Genomic DNA, 26,780 nt, shown 5'->3' on the forward strand with positions numbered 1-26,780 from the left:
ATTAAAAAAAAAAAAAAAGTTAGGCCAGGTTGTGTCAGTGAACATCACTGCGCAAATGAAGTAAGCCACAAAAAGATGTTTTAACACAATGCCGCATGTAAATCAATCACTACACTAATAGAATCGTAAAACACATGGACCAGATCATATAAAAATAACAAGTTGGCATCTTATAACATTCTTCAGTCAATGTCCCAAAAAGGTAGAAGTCATCATACCGATCTTCCACAAAACACCACACACCTACGATAAAAAATAATTAGCCTAATTTTTTTTTTTTTTTTTTAGATAATAGGCAATGGAGGTTGTGCTCACATACTGTTAAAAAAACGATGGTAAAAAAGACGGGTCAATATTTAATAAGAAAGTACATCATAAGAATATTTTTTATCAGGCTGGTTTTTTTTGCATTTGCTGCATTTTAACAGGAGAACAAAGTCACATTTCAATTTGAGCAAATCCAGTTTTTCTTGAGGTAACTGTGGTTTCTGTGAGGTCTTTACATTGTACCTGAGGTTTCATCGTGGTGGTAAGAAAAAGAAGCACTGGCATAAAGTCCTGAGTGTCACACAACACTTGTTGCTTTATGTATTCAATATGTCTTAACTTCTTTGTTAATGGACGATTTAGTTACAATCTTATTGGATTTAAACAGGTAAATTAAGGGCTGCATAATATTTACGAAGAAATTAATTTTAGCCCTCTTTGTCCCTGGCCAGTCAAAATAATACACATCTAGTTGGAATGGGGAGCAAATTCTAAAATAATGAAAAACTATTATGAATAATTGGGAACAAAACAATATAAATGGGGTAAAAATGGGGTAAAAAAAAAACAATGAGCTCTTCTATGAGACAGCAAAGTGTGCGTTTAGCTTGTTGCTGGTCATATAGCAGATTAAAAGCTTTGCATTCAATTAAACCACCCTACATTTTACACATTTGTAAGATAAGATAAGATCACTCATTATTTTTGTTTACAGTGTATAGTTTTTTAATTAATCTTAAGTGATGTCCTGTGATATAGTAATCACACATCTTTCAAAAATGCACTACATATCCTTTCCAGTTGAATTAATTTTACTGATGAATATTTAAACACATGTCCAACATGATTTTAGTATTTTTTGCACACGTGCAGCCTTAATGGACATTTCCCTCGAATGAAAATGGCTTTCTTAGGTGGTAAATTTAACTTTCCACCTCTCAGCGAGGTAGACAAGTTCCACCAAATTTTGATCATTCCACCATTTCCCTTCCAATGGAGTGTTCTTACGGCTAAACCTTGAGGTAGGGTGACGACACATCACATTAGTGGCCTTCCTCCTGAGACGAAGCGGGCGAGGTCGCCGACTCCCCTTCCTCGGGTGACACCTGGGGAAACGTCAGAAGAGCAAAAGAAACCGTCATGTGACTCAATCACCGAACAATGAATCAATACAAAACACCACGAGAATGACTTATAGTTTCGTCAAGAGTCGGTTATGTCAGGAAACCGAGGCAGCCGGATGAAGACCAAGCTAAGCTCAGTCCGTCGAGTCATTCTTCCCCTTTTTAGCGTGAGTGAGGCTAAAAAAAAAAAAAGTCGACTCGCTCAACGGTTTCACTTCAAGTGTCTTTTGCGGATGTCTTGGATCAGACAATAAGTGATATGTAGACCCGTTGCTTTAGGGTTGTGTAACTTCTGTTTCATTCACAAAATGAACCAGGAGGGTTTCTCGGAATAACAGCAAAACATACCGGACGGACTCTTGAGGTATTTTTAGAGGTTTCTTTGTAGCTTTTCTAGCACGGTGGGAATTTTTTTAATTGCTACAATATTATTACTTGCCCTAAGAACTGACCATAAGTCATTTATTTGAAGTCTCATTGAAAAAAGTATCAGTATCCTCACCTTTGGCTCTTCACTTCCTTTTGCAACAACCCTCTGCAGCTGTAAAGTGAATCAGACATGAATGACGTGTACAAACACATTGATACAAATAAGTACAAAACGTCACACACCCATTTTCTTGGTCGCCCACGTGGCCGTCTTTCTCCAGATGGCTCGGCTTTCTGGTAAAGAAGATTAGCAAAGATGAACGAAACCAGCAGACAAAAATGAAACACATTTGTAGAAACTGATGGGTAGGAATCTTTGCCCATCCTTTACTTGACATAAATTCACCCCAGATGGGATTCAAACCTACAAGCCCTGGTTTAAGAGGCCAGTGCCTTGTCCATTAGGCCACTGGGGCTAGATGCTAATGTGCATACATCAGCGGTCCATCTGCACTATACACTGCATCACCTGCCCTTCACCTGAGACACCAGATGGTGGACCAGGACTTTTACATTCAGCAACTTGTCCATCTGGAAATCTTTTTTCATGACCAAAATGTTTCCACACCCAAGTTTCCGCTACTCATGGTCCACCCAGGCTCAATGTCACCTACCGTTTGGCACAAGCGACTCAAACATGAATGAAAGATTTGCAAAAAATTTTTTCTTCAAGATTGTAGCGTTCTTTCATTAATGTCATCTTAGGTTCTGTATTTATGTGTACCGGTGTGCAAAACAAAGCTAACCTTGAGTATAGTTTTGGGGCCTTTGTTCTTGCTGCCCTTGGGTCTTCCTCTTGGTCGCTTTGGAGTCGGCGGTCCGAGAGGCTCCTGCAACAGAAACATTAACAACCACAACTTTATTTTGACGCTATTTTTAAGAACTCCATCAGCCAATCACGACAGTCCTACCAGCTGCTGCTTGCGTGGACGACCTCGCCCCCTTCGTTGCTGAGGCTCGGCAGTCTGTTCTGGGGAACTGGGCCGGGAAGAAGACGGCTCTGTGGGCCCGCTGCTGCTCATGTTTTGGAGAGCAGGGTCATCAAGGCCTGAGGACCAAGGTGCTGGAGACAAGGCTAAAAATAGTGTGGTGCCTGCAAACAGATGTTGGAACATTTTTCATCATTTGCAAAAAATATGGCTGGATTGGCATACGATTTTAACAGAAGACCGCAAGAGAAGAACATGTCAAGTTACACAGTGACACTACTAGAAAAAGATTCACTCAGGCATGGGAGAATTTGGAAGAGCTGAAATTTGAACCCAGAAGCTCTCAGCTGGGAAGCAGACTCGGTAAGAACAAAGCTACCCAAAACAGTCCTTCTGATAATTGCTTGATAGTTTCATAAGCGTGCGTGATCGACAACCAGTAGTGCGCCTGACCGCCCACGATGGGAACCACCCCCCCCCCCACCCCCACCCCGCGTCCCGGTGGTACACATCCCATACAGGCACTCGTTGCGTGAAAAAATTAACACAAGCACAATCATAACTTGGCCTCTTTAAATAGTTTGCGCAATGCGTGTTTTGCACCAACGTGAGTACGTCGCAAGTAATCCAATAAAGATTGCACGCGAGTATACAGGTGCAATTTTTTTTTTTTTCTCAAAACAAATCGAAAGAAATGCAAAACACATACAAAAAAAGAAAAACTTACTGACTTGTCTTTGCAGCTTCACCAGGTGGATACTGATACCGCGCCGGCCGAAAACTTGTGATGCTTCTGCGCGTCTTTCCCTATTTAGAAATATATGTGATGCCCGCTCACAACTACCCACCCATTCAAACACAGCCACGAATTGAACCCGGTTGCAGTGTAACAAGGGGGCGGGGAGGCTTGTACTGTAAATGGTGCCTATCTTCTGGCATTGCATACTTTCGCAATTAAAGTGCCATAATGTTGCAGCCTACAGGGGAGTGGCCAAATCTTAACCTCGCCCCAAAGGGCCTCGGTGGAACACCCACAAATCGGACTTTAATTTGTCCTGTGGGGCTCGGTGCACTAAGCTAAGTCCATAAAGGCATACTTGGAAGAAGTTGCCCATCAATCACCTTTGGTCATGTGTCCCAATACTTTAGTCTTTATTGTTAGCTTCATGGCTCATGGTCAGGTGTCCACATACTTTTGTCTGTTTGGAGTATTAAAAAAAAACAAAAAACATTTTAGTTCCAGGGCTATGTTGACATAATTTGATCTCAGTTGGACTTGTATATTTGGGGACTAATAAATGTAATAAATAATATACAGTATAATATTAAATACTAACCTAATAATGACCGTTTCAAACGTTTCCCATTTTTAAGGTACAATTCCAAATAAATTGGGAAAAATTAACATTTATTGATTATGTCGTCAGTCATATGAGCAATTTTTTAATCGACAACCTCAACTGACTCACACCATACGAAGTGATAATTTACAAATTCATTCTCTTCAAACTTTTCTCTACAGGGCTGCAGTAGAAAGGTGAGGCAGCATTTTTTGTCAAACACTAACTTGTGAAGATGCCACTGTACGAATACCAAACTGTAAAAAAAAGATGCATTTTGTTCAATTTTTTTGACATTCTTGTGTAAAAGCATCCCAAGGATAAAACAATCCTCGTTTCTTTGGCATAAAAAAAAATGTATTCGTGAGAAAATGTGAGATTTCCAAGAGAGGACATTCATGTATGAACAACGAACGGTAAAACAAGTCATCCACTGTGAGTATGACTAAGTGAAAGTGAAAGAACATTCTCATTAGTTCCTAGCAGCATGGTAATGTTTGACTGTCAAAAGAAGCCTGAAAGTGGAGCAGTGCGTGCTTTTTGGAACTCCTCATCTTGAGGTTTATTTAAGCTACATTCCGTGGGCTCATCGGCGGTGTGTTGCAAAAATCCTCCTATAGAACTCGAAAGAATGTGCAAGCGCATACAGTGGGGCATTAGGCACAAAGGCGTGTCTTTAGAGGTTGGGGGGGCCGCCATCAAAAGACCAACTCAAGAGGGATTTCTTTTCGAGAGAGTAAGGGTGGGGATGGGTGGAAGGGGGTAGGGTCAGGGGTGGGTGTGCACAAGGTGCTGTGGAGCTCCATTCAATTCACACTGGGGAGTCAGCTGGTGCATACAATGAAGCTCTCTCAGGCGTGTACTCTTAACCCATCATGGTGTGTTTTGAACTGCTCTCTGAGATTATCAGTACGGCACTAATATTTGTCGTTCTCCGTGGAAGATAAAGTGTATAACTGAGAGTGTCGGTGGAACGACGGCTAGTATTTCAAAAAAAGTCGAGCCACTTTTTATCGTATGAAACCATTGAGGGCGTAACAGTTCACTTCTTTTTGATGTTTAATTAATTGCACATTCCAAAAATAAAACCGATACATTTAGTGTTAAAGTAACACTCCATTACAAACAGGTCATGTCTTAACCTTCAAGTTTCAAGCAAGCTACTGAGGCAAAAAAAAAAAATCAAGCAAGTCGAGGCTTCACTCAATCTCAAGAAAGTCAAGTCGAATTATTACTACGGTTAAGCAAATTTATACTGCAAGTCAAATGGTACAATCTTGATATATTCACCTTAACAACTTTGCACTCTGTATGTGTGCTTTAGATAGATGAACGATCAAAGTGTTGCTTAGTTTCAGTTTTTTTGCTTTGTCTTGCAAGCCAAAATTCAAGTGTCAAATTTGCCGCAATGTAGTAAGCATTCATAAAAAAAAAAAATTAAAAAAAAAAAAAAGCCGAAAACATCATAAAAACAAATACCGTAATTTTCGGACTATAAGTCGCAGTTTTTCTCATAGTTTGGGTGGGGGGGGCAACTTATATGTGAATTATGCGACTTATATATGTTTTGTTTCACGTTATTGTGCATTTTATGGCTAATGCGACCTATATTCCGGAGCGACTTTTAGTCCGAAAATTACGGTACTCCATTTTTCTTTCCTAAGCAAAGCCCATGACCTTCTTGATCCAGTCCACATAGACCGACACCCGGATGAAGATGCTGGGTTGGCCCGCGTGGCCACAGCGCCGCATGGGGATGATCACACCTTCCAGAACCCAGCAGTCATGGTTCTGGCATGCCAACGGGCCACCGTAGTCTCTCTGCGGGCATACAAACAGTGGATAGAAAAAGTCAACACACCCATGTTAAACTATAACTAAAATAGTTTTTTAAAGCACCCGCTTCTAACACTAGTGGTCACCCACCTCGCAAGCTCCAACCCCTCCCTGGAAGGAACTGGTGCACATCTCGTTCTCCCGGACCCGACCTCGGAAATATTTGTTGCAGTCCTTATTACTGAGCACCGGAATATGGGCCACGTTCAAGACGGTCTCATCTCCGGAGCCTTGAAAGGAGAGCAAAAGAGTGACTTGGCCCAACTGTTTGATTGTTTATACACACCACTGTTGCTGTCTATCTTATTTTTCTATCTTGCCTTTGGTCTCGCCCCATCCTGCTATCTCACAAATGGTCCCTTCAGCCACGATGTAGCGTTCAGGAGGCAGACAGATCTGAGAGACGCGATCGTTAAACTGGGCTGGGCTGCAGACACATAGTGGAGAGAAGAGTGCCAGGTATGATACGTATCAGGGTGTGTGCGTGCGTGCAAGGGTGTACACACGATTCCAGCTGCAGCATGACCAGCTGAGACTCAGAAGGTCCGCAGACGATCTTGGTGAGAGGGATGGTCTGTACGCCGGGTTCGTCATCCTGTGGGTCACGGAACAAGGTGCCCAGCATGGCCGAGTAGCCGGGCAGATCCACGTAGCTGAGCGTGCGCACAAACACACAAATATATCATTGGGTGATATTGCAAAACATTTGATCAGTAGATGTGACATGCTTTGGTGAGAAAAGCAAAGCCTTACCAGGAGGAGAAACATTGCTTGGTGCTGATGACCCATCTGGCGTCCACCAGGGTGCCTCCGCAAAAATGGTTTCCTTTCCTTCCAGGTTAGAGTGAGTGCTTAAACATTTTTGGTGTTCAGGTTGCTTGCAAAGGAACACTTTGTCAGTAACACACACGCATATAATACCTGTCTCTGAGGCTAACCGTCCATGGCGAGTTCCCAGGTATGCCATTTACGATGCGTAACCTGTTACTCTGGAAGCGGGCCTCTCGTTTCCCACACTCACTGAACTCAACTTTCTCTGTGTGGACAAATACGTCAACCAGCGTCGTTAATACAGCAATCACAATATTATGTACATATATTTAGGCGTCCATAAAGTAGTCCATAAAGTATAAATTCAATAACTTACCAACTGTTTCCGTGAGGGATACTTTCTCTCCAGCTGTTCGAAAGATAAAAAAAAAAAAAAAAAGTTGTTGTCATTGAACATATATTTTTTGGAGATGGAAGAACAAGAAGAAAAAAAAAGCACAGTTGAGTACCACATTGTTTGATGGCACAGTAGTCAAACTCAGTTTTGGAGTCGATGGTGTAGCACCAGGGACCATGTCGGTCCTCGTCTGGGTTACGACAGTAGTTCTCGGTCAAGTTGGCCTCGGGATGCGTTCCGGGATTTATTCTGGTGAATCAAATGATTCAAACGATTAGCACAGTTTTAGATTTTGACTCTTGCCAGTGAGACCACATGGACACTGATTTGAGGTTTTGATGTCAAATTTATGTTTGCTCTTGAAAGCAAGAATGAAAAGGAATTAGCCTTACCATTGCAATATTTTTTACCGGGTAGTGTATGCATAAAATGTAATTAATGCTTACAACTTCAATATTTATACCTGGTAAGGTGAGGCGTGTTCACGTTCCATTTTTGGCAGGTGATGCCCTTGCGTGTTTTGCGCACCATACCTCGGTAGTTTCTTCCATTTTCATGGTAGCAATCTGAAAGTATTAAACCACAGACAAATTATCTGAGAGTATTAAATCACGTCTTTTTTCAGAAGACTGCTATTCTGTGTGCCGTACCCTCTGCGTCAATGTCATCCGCACAGCGCTTGATCTGCAGGCACAGGGCAGTCCTCATCTCTGGCACGGACGTGAAGCACCAGGGGGCCTCGGAGCCGTCTGGGTTGCGGCAGTAGTTCTCCTCCAAGCCCCTAGATATCAGTGAATCACCTTTGAAAAATATTCCTTTATTTCTAGCATGTGGCCTTTGCTGACCCATAACAACTCATATATCTTCTGTCTCTGATTGGTTGTTTTTCCTCAGACACTGGTTTTTCTCATGTATCAAATTAGAGATGCATAACGCTCCGAGACTTGACACTCACTTGCATTCATATGTGTTGGGGTAGAAGGGATGCTCGTGGGGATACTGTGCATCCCAGCGCTGGCAAGGGATGCCTGACGTGGTCTCGTTGACTCTGCCACGGTAATCCTCCCCGCGGCCACGGAAACAGTTGGTGGTGAAGCTGGAGCGTTGACGTTTCTCCACGCGCACCTCAGCTGAGAAGAAATCACCGGGGAAAGGAAGCTTCAGGGGGCATATTATGGAAAACTAATCATTTAATGCCTTAATTCAAATACTTGGGTCTCTGGAGTGACTGTCTGCCCCAACAAGTGTGAAATTACACACCCAAGAAAATTGTGGACACAATTAAGTGAATTATGGGGTTGTTTGGATATGTTCCACTGCATGTGCATTTTGCACATTTTTAATCTACTTGCGACAATAATAATCATAGTATTATTATCACATATGTACTGAATATATAAATTGGTAAATAAAAATCATGTAAAAATATCAGTTAAAAAAATGAACAGAAAATAATCTTTTCATTAAATATTTTAACAACAAGAATAGTGTCAACAATAAAGAAAAAAAATAATAAAATTGAGCTTTAACATGATATTTGCCTAGACTGAATAAATTGAAAATATTCTTGTCTTGCTGACTCTCAAGTACGTCACAAGATGGCATAATTGCGTCATCCTCCCACCAGCCAACCCCGGCCGGGCATTCCAAAGTTGCAACATGTTGCACAACTCCTGTTGCCAATCTCAGCAAAAGTCCACGTTGTGAAGCAACTGTCCGTTTCATATAATATAAACAAATAATAATCATAAAACTAATACTGAAACGAATCGATTAAAACAAATCTGATCAAAATCTTGAAAGGGTGGGTGCTGAGTACTTTGTTTCTTCGGCAAATAATCTTACTGCATTTCCTGATTTCGCAGCTCTCTCGCTCCACATTGGGGTCCGTTGTATAACACCACGGCACAGGCGAGGCGTCCGGGTTACGGCAGTAGTTGTCATCCAGACTCTTGTCAGGGTACCTGAGGAAAAGCCACGTCACATCGAAACACGGCCCAACGCTCGCCGTCATCATCAAACGAGAGATGGTTACTTTTCGGGCTGGTAGATGTGCTGGTGAGGGTACTGCTGGTCCCAGCGTTGGCACTCCTTTCCGCTTACCGTGTGGTCTACCTGCCCTCTGTAGTCTTCGCCGTTACATGTGATGCACACGTCTGCACACACACACAAGTGTCACAGAAGTTAATGAAGGCTTTTTGTCGAAATGCAGCACCGCACTTCAAAGCCGTACGAAAGTAACAAACTTGCTGAGTCATCTTTTCAACTATTTTAACCCGACAGAAGATAGCCATTACCTTACCGTCTTTGCACTGAGGGATGCTGCAACTTTCGTACCGTCGCTCGGGGTCAGTGGTGTAGCACCACGGCCCAATGCGATCCCCGTCTGGATTTCGGCAGTAGTTCAGCTCCAAGCCGTTGCTTGGTGAAGGAGTCCACCTGAAAAGGTCGCAATTCAACCACTGAGAACAACAGTGGGCTAACTCCTTATATTTATAGATTGATTTGTATAACAGGCGCCTGCCAATGTCAACTAAACTCAATTTTATATTCAAAACAAATATTTAGTCACTTCTATTTCTCAGGGGCTCATTCAGTATGACAGACTGTTCCGCTTACCTGTGATCGTGAGGGAACTTGGACCACCATTGCTGGCAGGTAAGTCCGCTTCGGGTAGTGAACACCTTCCCGCGGTAGTCTGCGCCTTTACCCACGATGCACTTGCGAACGTAGACTGTGCATCACGCACACACACCGTCGTAAATATGTGTGATTGTGTTCATGCAACATTGTGAGTCTTACCTTTCTTCTCGTAAAGGTCGCAGTTGACGTTGCGTTTAACCTCGGCGTTGCTGCCATCTCCCACCCAGCGCAGGTGTTTGCATGTGATTGTTGGCCGCGTTTCGTAGTTGAACGCTCTGATGGACACATTTACATGAGATGTACATTATAAACTCTAACCTTATGTCCAGCGTATATAGAACAGTATACCTGCAGTCTAGTGAGATCGAGCACCGTGCAGCGCAGTCTTCCACGTTAAGGACCAACAACGTGACAACGTGGGCCGAGTTCCAAGAAGTGGGGACCAGCTCTCTGCCCTCCGACCGCTGGAAGTCGTTCAGGGGACTGCGGTAACCTAAGTCGAAATGCATCAGACCACCCAATTGACCAAGCTTAATGCTGCAGGATTAGTCATGACCAAAATCTTTCCATCATTTTACTTTATTCATTTTCAAATGAATGGTTTGATTTAGAGACTTATAAACCGATAAATAGTAGAGCACATTATAATAAAAAATAAATTATCTTATGTTTTAAATTTATTTTCATTTTTTAATCTATCTTATGGTCTCTGACAGGTGATATATATATTTTTTTAAACACAGTACATCATTGTTCTATTTTTCTTCCATTTTATCTGCATACAATAATTGGACTTTCATGCATTGAGTGTGTGTATAAGAAATGGAGCTCATGTAGTGCGTGTTACCCCAGCACATACGCACACGACCTTTGGACATCAGACTATTTAGTTACACGACTAATGTTTATTAAGCAGTTTCCACCAGTGAGAGCATCTTCATTTGGATTAATATTATACATACACACTTCATAGCTTTCTTCACAATGTGAATATAAACACATCAAAACTGTTATTCCATTAAGAAAAAAGTACAAAAACTCACCAGTGACCAGGCTTGTTGTTAGGAAAAAACACAGCAGCAGTGGCAGCAGCATCGCAAGAAGACAAAGTTTCGACACCAGTTGTTGCCCGTCAAGGCGTCTCATTCGGAACGGAGAAGAAAACTCTTTCCAGGTAGAGGATTTCAGAACACGAAACGCCGGACACTGAGCTGATATTTGAACAAAGAGGCCTTCATACGAACAAAATCACGGGGATCAATAATGCTCACTAATCATTAATAAGGAATGGCACACATCATCGTCTACTCATGCGCCCTCGAGTCCTTCAGTGGACGCTAGAGGGCGATAAACACAGCGGAGGTGACCTTTATTTTCTGTTGCTCTCGTTTGTCCACTCCCCCTTCCGGAAATAAAAGGGAAGCGCAACAAGTTTACTAACTTTAAAACGGTGTCGTCATCAACACCGTCACAGCAGGTAAGAGCACTCTCGATATTTGTGATAAAAATGTTTACCGCACCACCAGATAGTGGGAACGTAAGTTCGATTTCTTTGTGTCTTGGCATGTGAAGAAATTGACAATAAAGCAGACTTTGACTTTTACACTTCAAGAAGGTGCAAAAACACAAAGACGACTTTTGACGGTTGAATATGAAAACTTTTGCTTATGCAAAGATAAATAATGCTCATTGTTTGATTGCAACGTTAACGGAACATTTTGGTGAGTGCTTCAGGGGAGGGTGGCAACTGTGTTATTTTATTTACTTGCACAAACGGCATGTTGCAATTACTTTACAAAGTGTGTTATTCTTTCCCCAAACTAAGGAGAAAACTGTGCAGTTTAAAACGGCACAGCAATGGCACAGCAATGCAAAAAAAATGTAAACAAACCGTTTGTGCGTCATTTTTTTTATGCTTATTGTCCTCCTTCTGGTGTGCATGTTGTGGTCACCAGGGGGCAGTATTATAAAGGTTATATAATGAACCAAGAACCTTTCATAACAGCATAAACTGCAGTAATTTTAATGTAATGTTAAGGCTTCAATTGGAAACAGAAAAAAAACAGAACTTGCCTGTTCGGCTGTTATCTATATCTATTTGTTGTAAGCCTATATTTTAAAATATATTTTAAATAAAAACAAAAAAAAAATCCATACCGGTAGGTCCCTTGTATTGATCATTGGTGTGTGTGTGTTCAGGATGTCGCAGGTGGTATTGAACGAAGGCAGCGTAGACATTCCAGGCTGCACGTCACCACTCTTCTACAGACAAAGTCGACCATCCTCGGGGGATGTCAAGATGTCTGTTTTGCTTCTTCATGGTCGCCGCTTCTCCTCGGAAAACTGGCTCAGCAACGGCACCCTTCACATGCTGGCCAATGCCGGCTGCCGGGCAGTTGCCATCGACCTTCCTGGTGAGCGGAAAAGAAAGCGGTCATACATCCATCCATAGAAGATAAGCGTCGTAAAAAAACGGCTGTGGCTAAATGTTAGAGAGATCAGTCGTCCCCAAATTTCATGTGGACGTCTTAACTTATGCTCACCTCGGCCTCTGAAAATACATCAGAATCATCCCCCTAATATTTTGGATTTTATGTTAAGATTTTAATATTTTCAGACGTCAAAGTAGACATGAGTAGTGATATGCATTTAATTTTTTGTGACGCAAACCTTGCTTGTCCACAGGACTGGGCCGCTCCAGCTCAGCCGAGGCGCCGGCGGTCATGGGAGAGTTGGCCCCCGCTATGTTCCTGAAGGACGTATGTGAGCGACTGCAGCTGAGTCCCGTGGTGCTGATCAGCCCGTCACTCAGTGGCATGTATTCGCTCCCCTTCCTGCTGCAACATCAGCACCTACTACGGGCTTACATTCCCGTCGCGCCCATCTGCACCGAAAAGATCGGCGCAAAACAATACGGCGGCGTCAAGGTTTACATTTTTATCATTTTAAATTCCACAATGTAAGTCAGGAAATATTTGTGCTCATGCCACTTAATATGGGTAGAACATGGTTGTTATAAGGGTAACAATAATGAAAACTGGGTTGTTTTGAAAAATTGACTGAAATTTAATCTAGAACACAATTTTCTAGAATTAAAATAAGCAAATTTTATTTTTGGCACGACAGGTGCCGTCACTTATTGTCTATGGCGATGGTGACACTGAGCTGGGGCAGGTGTCGCTTAGCAACCTGAGCCAGCTGGCCAAACACAGCGTGGCGGTGATGAAAGGGGCGGGGCACGCCTGTTACCTCGACGACCCTGACACGTGGCACCGTCTACTCTCTGAGTTCCTTGCTAAACTCTGAGGTAAGTGTGTCACGTTACAAAAATCACGAGACGCCTTGAAGTGAAGTGAAAAATATGAACATTATTTATTAACTGATTCTCTGTAATAAACAATTTGAAAATATTTTACAAGGAGTCACAGACACAATATTTTACAAAGTTTGCCCCTCTCCTTTTTTTTCATCTTTTTTTCCGCATAGCTTCAACTGTACAAAAAGAATGGAGCGACAAACAAAAGAAAGAAGGAGCTCAAGTCATCCTCTCTCACACACACGCGCACACTCGCGAGAAGCAAATACAAAATAAAAATCTGTTTGGACTTCAGACCTCAAACTTATCAACAGTGCTCTTTTCCTATATTTATATTGAGATATATATATACTGACTTCACTTTGACTGATTCCGACTTGTTTTCTCTATTTTCTTTTAAACACACACTTTTGTCAAACATGGTCACAGAGCACCAGACTACACACTACACGATCACATACACACTGTCCCCCTCACACACACGGATGCAGCCTGCCTTCCCCTTTGCTTCTTTTAACCCTCGTCACAATGTGATTTTTGGCGAACCTGTCCAATCAACAAAGACTTAGCTGGACACTTTTTTTTAACCCTTCTGTTAACATTTCTTACATTGTTCCGATCCAACTAATAACTCTATTAATAACCATTTTAATCAATGAACTGAGAACATTTGAACTGGGGTTAGAATATTTTCCAAACATCAGGAAAAAAAACATTTGATTTGTATTTATTTTGTTAACTGACACGTCATACTGCTAGGTGGCAACATTTGTTTGTTGTGTTATAATACCGCTGTCATGTTTCGTTTGTTTCTCAGGAGTGTTTTTTTTTTTTTTTTTTTTTAATGGCTCATTGGTAATTGTTACTGTTTAAGTCAATATTTGAATCAGGTCAATTTAACCTATGTCGTGTTTTGTACTATCAAAGTGTCAAATGATTAAAAAAAAAAATCCCGATATACATTCTGAACTCCATTAATAATCTAAAGCATGGTGGGGGTGTGCGGGGCGAGGGGGATCAGAGCTCTGTTGTGCACGACGCTAAGGCAATCAAATAGAGAGGCGTCGTTTTTCTACGTTGCATTTTAAAAACTCAATACACTGACCAACTAACACATTCTGTCAATCCAAAAAGCGATGACATCCCTTTTTGTTTTTTTTCTCAACGTCCATAACACTGGATTGTGTTCATTGCGACACACAAACAAGAACTTAAAAAAAAACAATCAGCCCTCACATCACACATTAAAGACATTCCACTCAATTAATGCACGCACGCATACACGCAGGCAGAATTAAAGCAGTCAAGAGGGCCTAATTAAAGAAACAAAACACATGACCCAATAATAAGGCTGGATTTACGCTGCAAGTGGCACAATTCAGATTTGCTGTGTCAAAGGGCAAAAGTCACTTTTGTTACTTTTCTAAATTTCGCACAGTGTCCACTTTTTGTGACTCTTTCAGTCTCCGTATCTCAATACAGGTTCATGATCAAACGTCAACATTTTGTGTTCGGCTTACTGAAACTTTGAACAGTTAGACTTTCAGAAATTTAGGGAAGGTGAAATTCAACTCAGTTGCACAGAGGTTTGCGTACATTTTCGGTTCAACCTCAAATTTCACCCAAAAGCACAATATCCTAAAACTTTCTGCGAGTAGCAGAAATAGCCGTGACGTTTTCACAATTTAACACATTTCAAAAATATCCAATGACATCAGCCAAAGCATAGACAATTCAATATGGTGTAAATATATATATGCTACATTAGGGGCGTGTCCATTACTTGGGGAAAAAAAGCAAAGCAAATTCCCTACGATAGCCAGTCGAGTAATGTGAGGGTTGCTAAACTCTCAATATTTGTACTATCCATGTATTATTGTTTACTGACGTGCGGAATTATTGACGAGCAATTTGGTTGCTTACGCATGCGGGTTGGTTTTATGTGTTCCCTTGAAATGTACATCTAGTCAGGAAAATCTGTTTTAGGCGATTAATGGGACATTGCGCACTTGAAACCTGCGGCGTAAATCCAGTCCAAGTGTGTGTGCTGATAGCTGACTGATCATAGTCATGTGATGGCAGTCAGATGGCTGCTCTATCTAAAGCTGATCCCTTTCCAAGATGGCCACTTGATTTGAAAGAAACAACGGCGAGTACTACACGGTCGCCTCACTCGTCTACCACAAAGTGCGTCAAGGCACTATTATGAAATGAAGCGGATCCTAAACAGTCTAAAAAGACGACCACGTGACAGGCGCGGACTACGTTTGTTGGCCATTTTGGGGACAGCATGATAAGGCCTGAACCACCCTGGCACAGAACCCATGAAGAACATGTGACAGAATACAGTTTAGCGAGAAGAAGCAAAGCCTTCTATGGAGTAATTGAAGGGAAAGCAAATCTCAAATTACGAGGAAAACCAATGTCAAATTGCGGGAATAATATTCCGATATTACAATAAGGAATTTGTATTTTTAGGAAGGGAAAAGAAGTTGACATTTTGTTCACATCGTATTAATTTTTTACTGATCTCAACTAATCTCAATATTACAATATTCTGACTCTATTGCTGTAAAGATACTTTTTTTCTTGCAATGTATTCAGATTTGATTTTTTTGATTTTTCCCACCTCATAGAATTAGACATTTGTGATGTTAAAACGTAAATGCATGTAACAATAATTTGTTTCCTGCTATATTCTGACTTCATTTAAATTTGGATTTCTTATTTCTGACTATTTAACTATTATTTTTTCTCATAAAATTTGGATTTCACTCGTGTAATATTCAGAATTTATTCTTGTAACAGTATCGTTCAATTCTTGTAAAATAACTTTTTTTTTTACTACTTTTGTTACTCACTTTTCCCTCCTAATATTCCAACTTTTTTGTTCATAACATTAAGAGTCAACTTGAAATATTCCAACTTTTTCCTCTCGTGACACTGCAATGTTTTTCTTGTCATATTTTGACTCCATCCTCGTAGCACTGATCTGTTTTTTTTCTTCACAGCCTTTTGAGGACTGGCAGAGGTGATGTTGGTATAGATGGAGGTCAGAGAGGTTCTTTTTTTTTGTTGGTAATATATAACACCACACCACACCGCTCGCTAATAATAATTGAAACGTCACAGCTGTGTTATTAGTGCCTCTGTGTTGTGAATATGAGCACATCAAGATAACTTTTTTTTTTTTTAAATCCCTCTCATTAAGCCATTTCTGCTGTGTTTTGGGCTAAAAAAATAAGACCACATGAAAGTATCTCATTTTGGCAAGTAGATATAGTAGTGCATAAATTAAATGTATCATCCCTTCTTTTTTTTTTTGGTGAAGAAAAATAAAACGTTTGGATTTCTCATGACACGGTGTCGTCTACCTAAAAGTTGTTTTTTGGGGGGGATTGGTGGGGGTCTCTCCTTGGCTGAGGACACAGAAGTGAAGCTGGCTAGATGGTGGCACTCAGGGCTTCCATCATTGCCCATCATTGCCTATAAGACTACTTTAGGTGGTGGGGGAGCACATATGAGAAGCACAGGACAGCTATAAAGTGTGTGTGCACATTTGTGTGTGTGTGTGTGACAGATGAGATTAATGTAGTAGAGAGTCAGCGTGAGGACTGACGACAGGATAAAGCAGGAAAAGTTGAATCAGCAGCAAAGCCACCCGGGACGGACGCAAGGAGTGGCCCCGCCCACAGTCCGACGTGTTCTCCTGAGGATTGGAAGTACACGCGTCAGGATTGCACTTCACGTCAAAAAAAAAAAAAAAAAAAAAATCTGGGTCAACATTAAAATTACTTTTAATTTAATTTTAATTCATTAAAATAGGAGAAGGGAAATTGAATTACAATGATGTAATGATGACGAGTTCGGATTTTTCATGTTGACTGGTGTGTCCATAAACATACATTTTTCCCCAAAATTGCTCAATTTTAATTCAGCTCTAAATATAATTTGTTTGGTTTTTGTTAGTTTCTTGTTCTGTATTCACGAACTATTTGGAATCCAAATAACAAAAATGCTGACATGCTGCTTACCGTGTTGTTGTAGTCAAAACAGGTGGAGGGTCCTTTCCTATAGCGCGCCACTGTCATTTCTTCACACGGGTTCTCCTCCATAACTGGAAATAAGCCATTACGGAAAAAACCCCACAGCGATTTTTGACACACCAATGACGTTGTCGCACTAGAGGATACACTCCACCTCCTCCTGGGACAACTTTTCAATCTCGCAGCCATTGCAGGGCATCTTCTCGGCTACCACAAACAACAGGTTGGTGTTGTTTAACCTCTTGGCATGGATTAGCCTGCACAGAAACCAGCGCACTTGATGAAGTTGTGTCCTTCTTGACTGTGTGTGTGTGTGTGTGTGCGTCTACCTGGAGCAGTTGCCACAGTCCTGCAGCATGTTGAAGGAGCTGCTCAAGTTGCTCAGGTAGTACTGAGTCTGGATCATGACACAACTCCTATCCCTGGAGTCCAGTCCTTCAGCGCCCACCTCATCTACAGGTGCCATTGGAAACACACACACACAAATATGGATCTACTCACAAAGTTACTGGAGTTTAATTGGAAATATTGTTTGGTGTGTGCTGTGTTGGTCATCCTGAGTATACCACACACTAAGATAACTGGCACTTCTTAGAAGACATTTGTCAGACTTTTCCTTCACTTCATCAGATATGTGGTCTCACATTTTGAAAATCGGCACCCACCTGTGACAAACCAGCTGTGATAAGCCAGCCCATACATGATCTGCTGGAACAAGGACCTGAAGACAAGAAGGGACCAATATGTGTATTTTGCAGTCACTAGGACAAAGTACGTATGCAGCATATGAAATTCAGCTATTACAAAAAATATAATAAAAAATATAATAAAATATGTCCCCTTGAACAAGATGTTTATTATTAGTGCTGTAATTTACAGTGGTGTAGAACTGCACTACAGTACTTTCTGATATCACTACAAGGTGGAGGTGCACCTTATGACGGCCAGGTATATGATCATGAAGTCTCACCATGCGGCTGCAGATGTCCACCAAGCCAGGTTGACAAAATCTGCAATCGTGGGCTGTGGATGTGACAATAAATACATTTAAAATATATGCAGCGGTGCCTCAAGATCCAAGTGACAAATATATTTTCAGTACCACAAAGACTCCTCTCCGTGCCGCTCCGGCCTCACTGTTGGGCATGCGCTCGCACACCGACTGGTAGTCGAACGACTGCTTGCGGTAGTAGAAGGAGTTGTTGTAGAGCGCATACATCAGGGTTGAGTCCACGTCACTGAAGAACATGCCCACCTGCGGGAGAACACAAGAAGTCATGACAGAGGGGTTCAAAATAAACACTCGTGATGGGTCAAAACGCCACCTTATTCCAGTCATCCTTCTGGTTGGACATGATGAGGAAGCCACCATCGTCGATTAGGTAACACAGGAGGTCCTGCGGGGGAAAAACAATAAATGGACTGAGCTGGAGTGAAACACATGGAAAGAGTCAAATGGACACTCACGTCATTGTTGGCTTCACAGTCCATCTCGCACACCCTGTTTGGCCCACACTGACGCAAACATAAAAGAAGAAGGAACAAAATGGGGACGCTATTGCGATCAAGGTACACCCTGGACTGGTCGCCATTTTTTTTTTTGCCATCCTACTCAATATTTAACCATTTGCTTACCGTGTTAGGGCCTTGGCGGTTGTCTGTGTGGTTACTGGCAAGAATCTTGAACTTATCCACCCAAGCTTCGAGATCCAGTTTCACTCCGACCACTGACAAATGAGCAGACAAAACAAGACCGGCTTACTCTAAGTATGTTCAAAATGAAAGCCACGTTGCTCGGGAACGCACCCGCCGGTTTGATAGTCTTCCCCCCGACGGTGATATCCACCGCCGAGCTGACCAGGATCCCAATGGTGTCATTCTCCGGGTTGAGCAGCTCGTCTCGGGCTGAGAGACAAACAAAAGTGTGAGGAAACAAAAAGAGCGGGCTCGGCGCCCAGAGGAGCATCATTCACCTGTACGATAAGGCGCTCTGAAAATGTAGCCCTTGTTGTCAAGACTGCGGCGGTAATAGCTGGCGTTAAATGGCTCGGGGTCTTCCTCCCAGCTTTCCGCAGCCCTGACATTTTAAGAGAGAGCTGTAAATCTCCCCGCTACTGCTGTGCTTGTTTCTTATCAAAGTGATTAGGCTTTAAAAGGGAGGCATGAAAAACACACTCTTGATAAGAACGACTCTTACTTGTTGGGAAACACTCGTGTGATTCCTCCGTCTGTGGCAGCGAATACAGCCAGAAAACCGTACCTTCAAACACATAGGAATGTTCAAGTGGACAGATTTTTTTGGGATTTTTTAAATTTTTTTATCTGCCTACGTCTGAAAGAGTCTGAACGAGGTATCGTGCACTCACGTGTTCAAGTCTTTATTCTTCCACACTTTGTCCACCAGCTGCCTGATTATGCCCGTGTCCAGAATCAGGTTGTGAAGCAGCAAATTGTCGCCTGAACAGGGCGACAAATATTAACATGAATACCAAGTGGTCAATCTTATTGTTTCCTAAAGGGGGGGGGCTCAGTGGGCTTTTGTTTTATTAGGTGTGGAGCCCTACCGCACGAGTGATAATGGAATTTCAGGCTTTAGACACACAAGAGATTTAGTAGGAGGAACATTTTTTTTTTTTGGGCAAATTTGTAAACAATGTGAAACAAAGACCAGCAACTGCACAAATGTACTAAAAAAAAAATGGTGTCCACAAATATGTCCAATATTCACAAATCTTCTTTTGTTTACTTTCCAGGTGTATGGATGGTGATTTATTTTTATAAGCCAAGTAAACGGTGAATGTAGGCAATTATAAAACAACTTGGGGGTTAGAGTTAACTACTTGGTCCCTTGACTAGTTAAACTTTCAGTTAAAAATATCGCAAATGCAAAATCAACTGACATTGCTTGGAGTCGGGCGTCACTTTCTCCATAAGGGCGATGAAGTTGAGCAGGAATTCCGTGTTATTGCTTGACAACTCCAGATCGTTGCAGTATTCCCTGAGAAGGAATAAAAATAAAAATAATGAAAACTGCTCCAACCTGTCTGACGTTTTGAAAGTCCCAAGATAAATCATGCAGCATCACAGAAGTGGCAGCATGCGCGGAGGGTTGTACTTGGTGACGGTGAACTCTGATGACACAAAAGCCAAGTTCTGACATCACTCATCAGTGACAATGAAAACAGTTTAATGCAACACACGCACACACACAGACACACAAAATTCCTGGACGAGATGTGGCGTAATGACAACGAGGAGCGTTCCACACAAGGCTACCTGGGAGCAATGAATATATGTCCTTCAGACTCAAAACTGTTTGGCAGCAGTGACTCAAAATCTGAAACAGAAAGGGGGAAGATTATCCGGGAAGGGGGCTGAGAAAGTGAGGGACTTGCAGCTGTTCGGGGGACGGAGGGCGGGTGAACACAACGGGACTTTTACCATAGCAGCGTTGAGGAATCATGGGAAACACTAGCGTTAGCCAATATGGTGCCTCAAACAGAACCTGACCTTAATGGATGAACTTTTTTGTTTTTTGTTATCATGATCAAACTTAACAGCATTTGAGATGTCTGAGAAGTGACTTCACTCAACGTGGTGTCAGGAAGCGACTTCTCAGACCCGCACGTAGTTGCAGCGAGCGCTGTCAAAAGGTCAGGCAGGCATCAACGTGGCCAACTCTTGCAAGGGTCCTGATGAAGGCGTGGTCGCCCCTCAGACTGCCAGGGCAGGGGGGCTCGGAAGGACACGTAATGGCAGGAGATGCATTGCATTGTGAAGGGCATGTTGAAGGGCAACGCTAAGCAAAGTTGATTCATTAAATCTCATGTTGTCACACTCAAGGTTTCGCTCCGTCAATGGGGTGCCCAGGTAGTCTCCGCCCACAATGCCGTGCATCATCCCAAGGTCGGGGTTCGCTTAGGAAGCGTTGGGCCGTGCGTCTGGCGGTCTGAGGGGTGAGTCAGGGGTGTGGCAGAAAGGGTGAAGGGGACAAGCTGATGAGACGGGGGTTGTAGAGAGGGATGACACAGGAGCTGACATCTGAGACGTGGGCCGGGACACGGATCAGCTTTGGAGGAAGCCTGTGCTCAACCACAGTCCTACTTGGAGACCGATGCTAATGCTTAGTATGTACTTATAAATATTAATATATTAAATATTAGCAATTTCATAAACTATATTTATCTCTAATAGAAATGTGATGAGATACATTTAACACTGAACAAATTATCTTGATAAAGTTTAGTATACAGAACTCGTCGTGGACCATATCAGACTGTTACACTGTATCTAATAAGCTGTCCAATATTAACTACTGTATTTGCAGAGGTCAACAATCCAGCTGCCATATTGCTAATTTGTGGTCATTGATATTAGAATGAACATTTACAGATTAGTGACGCCGTAAGAAATAGACAGACAGGTACGGGAGAAGAGGATGCAAAGAAGAGGTGAAAGACAGACAGGAGGAAAGGAGCCATCCACAGAAGGAGCATGAACATCTGTCTTCACGTTCAGTGCGTCGGCAGCAGAGGTGAACTGAGAACTGAGCTTTTATCATCATGTCACGAAGGGTAGGGGCTGAGGTTAAAAGAAGAAGAAGAGGGTCCTGGGGGCAAAAACAGGCAGGCAGACAAGGGGAGCCAGAAGTTAGGAGAGAGAGAGGTGGTGGGAGTGGTGGAGGGAAGGGGGGTGGGTTCAGGGTGAGGGAGGAAGCAGGAGGCAGGAGGAGGAGGAAGTCGGGGAAGAGGGAACGTGGACCAAGATGGAGTATACTTGCCCTGGATGTATGACACTGTGTGGATCCATCAGAGAAGGAGCAAGAAAAGAAACAGGGGGTCGGGTAGGAAGGGGTTTTGAGGGGAGGGGATCACAAACAATATTTTATTCAATTTATTGCTTGAATAAAAATATTGTGTTCTTGAAAGAAAAAAAGAAACTATTGAAATCATACAACACAAAGCGGGATGCACACATAGTTGGCCTGATTTTAACGTTCACGATTCATGTCGGCAGAGTATCGGATTATCCAACGATTATCCTGATCGTGTTTCTTGAGGTGTGGTGATTAGAAAATGATTTTCATAATAAAATGTGTTTAATGTGCCCCCTACTAGTCTAACCACGGCATTCAGGTTGTTATTGTGTTTGTGGAATACGAATTATGCAAATGATTCCATTCTTTTCCTCCCTCCCAGTGGACTGCCATTTTGGCTAATAGCGCCCTCTGCTGTTGACTCAAAGCTGCCCTTGGGCTCGCATTATAAAAGTCATGAGATCAAACCAGAAATCAAGTGAGCATAATACAGCATTTAGACAAGTGGAGGCACAAAATGCATATTCTTGCTATTAAAATGTTGACATTGATTATCAATTATCATTATGGAATGTCTCTGAAAAGATGATCCTAAACAATTATCACGTGGTGTGCGTTAAGATTAATTTTCCTTCCTTGATCTGCTCTAAAAACATTCAGGGCTGGAAATGTCAACCCTTTTCAATAATTACAAAAGGATATATATTTTTTATTATTTATTAGTATTATTTATGATTGTATTTCCCAGCTGTCGAGATGCCTCGTAGCACCGTATCAAAGTGTTTTTCCTCTGATTTTAAACATTGCTGAAGATATTAAAATGAATATGCGTGTACCCCGCTGAAAAGAAATAAAGACCAAATATCTTATTTGCTGGAGCAAATGAGAAATACAGAAAAAAAGGACACAATTATTGTGGGAAAATATCAAGAGGAGGTACAACAAAGAAAGAATGAGAAAGACAACAATGTGTCCCCATTCGGACCCACAAAACCCAAACTCCCACAAATGAGCAGCCCGGCACTCGAGCCTTGTGGGAGTTTATGTGCTGAATGATTCCAAAGCTCACACGCAAGTAAACAATGTCACACATACAACAGAAGGCAAAGAAAATCATAGAAGGCACCAAAAGGAGGTGAAAAGCATGCGTGTTTTCACAACTCTCCCCCCCACCACAATAGTGGAACACATACGCTTCAGAATCATTTCTCGGTGGAGAAGAGGCGAGAGCATTTGGCAGGGAAATCATAATAAATAAAAAATAATAGCACAAAGTCACCATTATTTTCACCGGGCGTCACATAGCTTTCACCTTTCTGTCTCTTCAGTTCGTTTTTTTCTTCAGCCGAAGCGAAGAAAAAACATCACCGTTTTTTTTTTTTTTTTTTTTTTTTTTAACAGCACAGCATGGAGACAGGAGGAAGGAAGGGTGAGGAAGAAGGGATACTCAGATTGGATCCAACCTATCAAGGAGCATCGAGAGGAAGAGGAGGAGGACGAGGGAGAGAAAGGCGAGTCGCTCCGTTCCCTACAATGACGTTGGAGACCTCGCTGGATAAAGTCCCATGTGAACGACCGAGCGAGAGTGGGAAGAGAACCCAGCGAGAAAGAGAGAGAGAGAAGAAGGGTGGTCTCATTGGTGGTGAGAGGGTACTTACACTGCACCTGCAGGATTTGGTCACTAAGGTTGGCTTTGATATGGTTCTCGCTATATGTTGGCAGCACCAACCCTAGACTGAGATGCACAAATATTAGAAACACACAAAAGCACACTGCGCGGAGAAGTTACCAGAATTGCATAAGCACAGATTAGCGCTAACGTCTGATATTTGTAATAGTTTTTTTTTTTGGACACTCGAGGCTCAACATGTAGCCATCCCCTGCCGCTAATGTTCATGGTAACAAAAGCTGTCCTCAGCTTCGTAGCAGGAGGCTCATTTCTACCGATTCCCAAAAGGTCAGCCCAGTATAAATAAATGGCCTGGCTACCTGTAGTCCGTGCCCTCCACCGGTGTCCACGTGTACGTACGCACGGCCCCGTCAATGTACCTCTGCGGATAAACACAGCATGGTGTCACATGGTGTCCCGCCCAGCGTAATTGGCGGAAAAGGCATTAATGATGGAACTGCTTTAAAACATGAGCGTATTGACGACTTGCCTCATCAACCGACTTAATGAGCGTCTTGATTTTCCTCTGCCCGGATTTGCCATCAATCATTTGTCTCCGGATCTGAGGAGGAACGGAGAGAGAGACAGTTTAAATAACATGAGATGTTTAAAACCGCAAAATACAACAACCAAAATTGATTATTTTAATAGGTCAAATATGTGCTGGACATACAGTGAAATGCTGAAATGCAATGAAATGTGAAAAAATGAGATGATGAATGACGCATATTGCTCTTACCTCCTCCTTGTTGCTGTCCTCCAATTCCGCGTCGAGAAAGTCCAGAGTGACGGGCTCCCTGAAGTTGATGATCTGCTCGAGAGCACAAATGCGTTAAAATAAATAAACCATCCAATTGAGATTCTGCAGTTTTATCGACGCACACACACATACCTTCGGTCTCAGGTTGGGATGTAGCAGCACGTAACCGTTGGGATCAGTCGCAAAAGTGTAACCATTGGCCCCAAGCTGCGTGACCCAAAAAAGGTGATGACATCATCATTCACGTGTAAAGACATACAGTAAATTACTGTTACTACAATTTGCTTTTATAGGTGAACTCAATTGACTTTTTTTTGCACAACTTGCTGTTCTATAACCATTTTGTTGTGACATTTGCTTTTGAACTCCTTGTTAGAGAACAGAAAGTTGAGCATAAAAACAAATCCAAACAATGAACAGTTAAATTAAGTTCACCTCTTTAACATTTTATGAGTAATCTATACTAAAGTATTTAGGTGTCCATCATGCTCACTCTATACGTGGGTGTCTTCTTTTTGATCTCGTTGATTGCGATGTCCACACCCATGACTCCGAGGATGAGCTGGTTCTATATAGGGCAGAACACACTCAGTATTAGACTGAGCCTGAAGAAGCTTTTCTAAGTTATCACTACGGGCCACTATCTGATTAGCACCTACTTTCGCTCTTATCATTTTTATCTGCTTTATGCTCCGGTGATAAGCTCAAAGTAAATACTGGGCTTAAGGATGCTGCAAGACGCATTCAAAGTGCCGGCTGGGTGATAACAGTAACGAGAAGGTTGTTTGCAATGACAGCTATTGCCTCAAGGAGGCGCTGTTAGCCTGGAGCACAACAACCGCTGGAGCTCATACCCCCCCCCCAAGTACTCTATGTTTTAAGAAAGGCAGGTAGAAATGTAGTTAAGTAGGTTGGAAGAAAGTAATGTGCTGTATGTAGGTAAGTTGCATATCGGTTAGTAGTTAAGTATGACTAGGGAGGAAACTGAAGCAGATGGATTAATCATTCTGAGAGGAATAAAATGTATCGACAGTTTTAAGCGAATGGAAAAAAAAATTAGTGACATATTTTTTAATCCAATTTTTATCTAAGCTTAATGTCATGTGTACCTGCGCGCTTGAGTTATCTGCAGTGAGGTTGAAGACCGGCATGGTCCCTGTGATTACCAGACCCAAACCCTAGCGCAGCAAAATGGAACACCATCAACAAAGTCATGAATTCATCTTAAGATTCTTTCTCTGTGTGTTTTGCTCTCACCAAAGCATCCTGGTAGACATTGGTCCACTGGACCTGCTTGGCTTTAGACCCGGCCAGCACCATGGGTCGCCCCAGGACATCCAGGTACTCCTGAGATCACAGTAAAAACACAGCAGCGCAGCGGTAAAACACACACGCTTGACTTTTATAGAGCTCGCCTTGGCGTTAAAACAAAACAGCCTTCGAATATCCATAAAACCAGAAGGGCTTCTTTGCCGGGTAGCCACATAAAGCAGTGGGTCATCGACAGCGCAAAGCTTCAACAAGCCACTTAAGGCTACAGTTCATCATTATGAGGGAGCTATTAAAAACACATTAAGGCATGATGTGCAAACAGGGCCAGCCATTTTCCCCAGAGGCTCGAATGTCAACGCTGCTGGCATTGTGACAAAAGTCCCGCGGTGATTGTGAATTGAGGTGAGGTGTTAGGAATAGAACTGCTGTCATATGCTGAGCTCTCCTTTTTAACAAACCCAGTCAGTGGAAAAGTTGACATTTTGTTGGGTTGTATACATATGCAGTGGTGTCTTATTATATTGCATTCTATAAAAAGACATACGGTTCAATAGATTCCATAGACAAGATGGTGAAACTCGCGTTGACTTTGTGATACCCACCAAAATGACAGTCCTGATATAGAACAACAACAACAAAAAAAACAGCATTTTTTTTTTCCATGATACAATAAATGCAAACAAAAGAAATATGATTGTAAATTTTGACCTTTGCGCACATTGAAATACATGTGAGTGTCATTTCCGGGCACACGCCTGTTTCGGCGTCAAGCTCCTGACTGTTTGCTTTCATCGGCCGGACGGCGAGACGCTGACAGGCGTAACCTATTCTATTATTAGCTCGATAAAAGTCTGCTTAAACGCGCCACGGGGAGATATTCCATCAGGACAGTGACAGTCAGACCTTTTCACGGGATATAGGGGAAATTTTACGCCTGGCTAGAACAATCTAAGGCACATAAAAATGATAGCGAGCACAAATTTGTCGCGTCAAGGAGCAAGAGCCCTATAAAGTCACAGCAGCCATGCTCGGTGATTAGTGGCCATTATCTCCATGATATCTTGCATCATGCCAGGAAGTCTACTAGGGCAAAGATAGGATTCTGAGAATAATGCTCCTGTTTGATTGACACTGGCAGAGAGGTATTGATAGATGCTCGTAACCT

General features: G+C 42.3%; 4 protein-coding genes across 7 annotated transcripts in view; 1 reads left to right on the forward strand and 3 right to left on the reverse strand.

Moving 5' to 3' along the window:
* Positions 1–551: 551 nt before the first annotated feature.
* Positions 552–3,736, reverse strand: LOC148391050 (uncharacterized). 2 transcript variants are annotated; one of them, XM_088388864.1, is made up of 6 exons: positions 3,477–3,736; positions 2,732–2,913; positions 2,567–2,650; positions 2,004–2,054; positions 1,894–1,932; positions 552–1,373 (listed from the first exon to the last, which is right to left on the reverse strand). In XM_088388864.1, the coding sequence occupies exons 1-6, from the start codon at positions 3,691–3,693 to the stop codon at positions 1,311–1,313; spliced, it is 636 nt and encodes a 211-aa protein (XP_088244990.1). In that variant the 5' UTR covers positions 3,694–3,736; the 3' UTR covers positions 552–1,310. The 2 variants fall into 2 exon arrangements, with proteins under 2 accessions (XP_088244990.1, XP_088244992.1); XM_088388866.1 differs by having other exon boundaries at positions 3,481–3,629.
* A 1,394-nt stretch (positions 3,737–5,130) lies between these two features.
* Positions 5,131–11,061, reverse strand: mst1 (macrophage stimulating 1). Its single transcript, XM_088388856.1, has 18 exons — positions 10,780–11,061; positions 10,085–10,229; positions 9,896–10,011; positions 9,713–9,827; positions 9,396–9,532; positions 9,129–9,249; positions 8,939–9,057; positions 8,049–8,223; positions 7,744–7,874; positions 7,557–7,659; positions 7,206–7,342; positions 7,073–7,105; positions 6,847–6,961; positions 6,679–6,756; positions 6,432–6,578; positions 6,246–6,352; positions 6,016–6,155; positions 5,131–5,910 (listed from the first exon to the last, which is right to left on the reverse strand). The coding sequence occupies exons 1-18, from the start codon at positions 10,880–10,882 to the stop codon at positions 5,749–5,751; spliced, it is 2,184 nt and encodes a 727-aa protein (XP_088244982.1). The 5' UTR covers positions 10,883–11,061; the 3' UTR covers positions 5,131–5,748.
* Positions 11,062–11,109: 48 nt separating this feature from the next.
* abhd14b (abhydrolase domain containing 14B) lies at positions 11,110–16,411 on the forward strand. Of its 2 annotated transcripts, none has more exons than XM_088388867.1 (5): positions 11,110–11,213; positions 11,936–12,150; positions 12,422–12,663; positions 12,863–13,043; positions 13,223–16,411. In XM_088388867.1, the coding sequence occupies exons 2-4, from the start codon at positions 11,937–11,939 to the stop codon at positions 13,040–13,042; spliced, it is 636 nt and encodes a 211-aa protein (XP_088244993.1). In that variant the 5' UTR covers positions 11,110–11,213; position 11,936; the 3' UTR covers position 13,043; positions 13,223–16,411. The 2 variants fall into 2 exon arrangements, with proteins under 2 accessions (XP_088244993.1, XP_088244994.1); XM_088388868.1 differs by having other exon boundaries at positions 16,064–16,411.
* The window catches only part of cacna2d2a (calcium voltage-gated channel auxiliary subunit alpha2delta 2a), a 94,341-nt gene continuing 80,645 nt past the window's right edge, over positions 13,085–26,780 (reverse strand). The window contains exons 15-39 of one of the 2 annotated variants that reach the window (XM_088388850.1): positions 25,601–25,690; positions 25,453–25,521; positions 24,837–24,911; positions 24,476–24,550; positions 24,323–24,394; positions 24,074–24,145; positions 23,904–23,965; positions 23,573–23,649; positions 21,879–21,893; positions 20,375–20,435; positions 19,999–20,096; positions 19,465–19,555; positions 19,296–19,358; positions 19,072–19,175; positions 18,905–19,003; positions 18,734–18,825; positions 18,566–18,613; positions 18,424–18,495; positions 18,201–18,353; positions 18,069–18,121; positions 17,764–17,819; positions 17,428–17,551; positions 17,246–17,355; positions 17,087–17,169; positions 13,085–16,761 (exon numbers count right to left, since the gene is read on the reverse strand). In XM_088388850.1, the coding sequence (XP_088244976.1) occupies positions 16,639–16,761; positions 17,087–17,169; positions 17,246–17,355; positions 17,428–17,551; positions 17,764–17,819; positions 18,069–18,121; positions 18,201–18,353; positions 18,424–18,495; positions 18,566–18,613; positions 18,734–18,825; positions 18,905–19,003; positions 19,072–19,175; positions 19,296–19,358; positions 19,465–19,555; positions 19,999–20,096; positions 20,375–20,435; positions 21,879–21,893; positions 23,573–23,649; positions 23,904–23,965; positions 24,074–24,145; positions 24,323–24,394; positions 24,476–24,550; positions 24,837–24,911; positions 25,453–25,521; positions 25,601–25,690 (2,037 nt within the window). In that variant the 3' untranslated portion in view covers positions 13,085–16,638. The remainder of the gene's footprint in view (positions 16,762–17,086; positions 17,170–17,245; positions 17,356–17,427; positions 17,552–17,763; positions 17,820–18,068; positions 18,122–18,200; positions 18,354–18,423; positions 18,496–18,565; positions 18,614–18,733; positions 18,826–18,904; positions 19,004–19,071; positions 19,176–19,295; positions 19,359–19,464; positions 19,556–19,998; positions 20,097–20,374; positions 20,436–21,878; positions 21,894–23,572; positions 23,650–23,903; positions 23,966–24,073; positions 24,146–24,322; positions 24,395–24,475; positions 24,551–24,836; positions 24,912–25,452; positions 25,522–25,600; positions 25,691–26,780) is intronic. The other variant, XM_088388851.1, reaches the window with a different exon arrangement.

Source organism: Syngnathus floridae, chromosome 11 (genome assembly GCF_059516105.1).
Source record: "Syngnathus floridae isolate MCC-2025c chromosome 11, RoL_Sflo_1.0, whole genome shotgun sequence".
NCBI lineage: Eukaryota > Metazoa > Chordata > Actinopteri > Syngnathiformes > Syngnathidae > Syngnathus > Syngnathus floridae.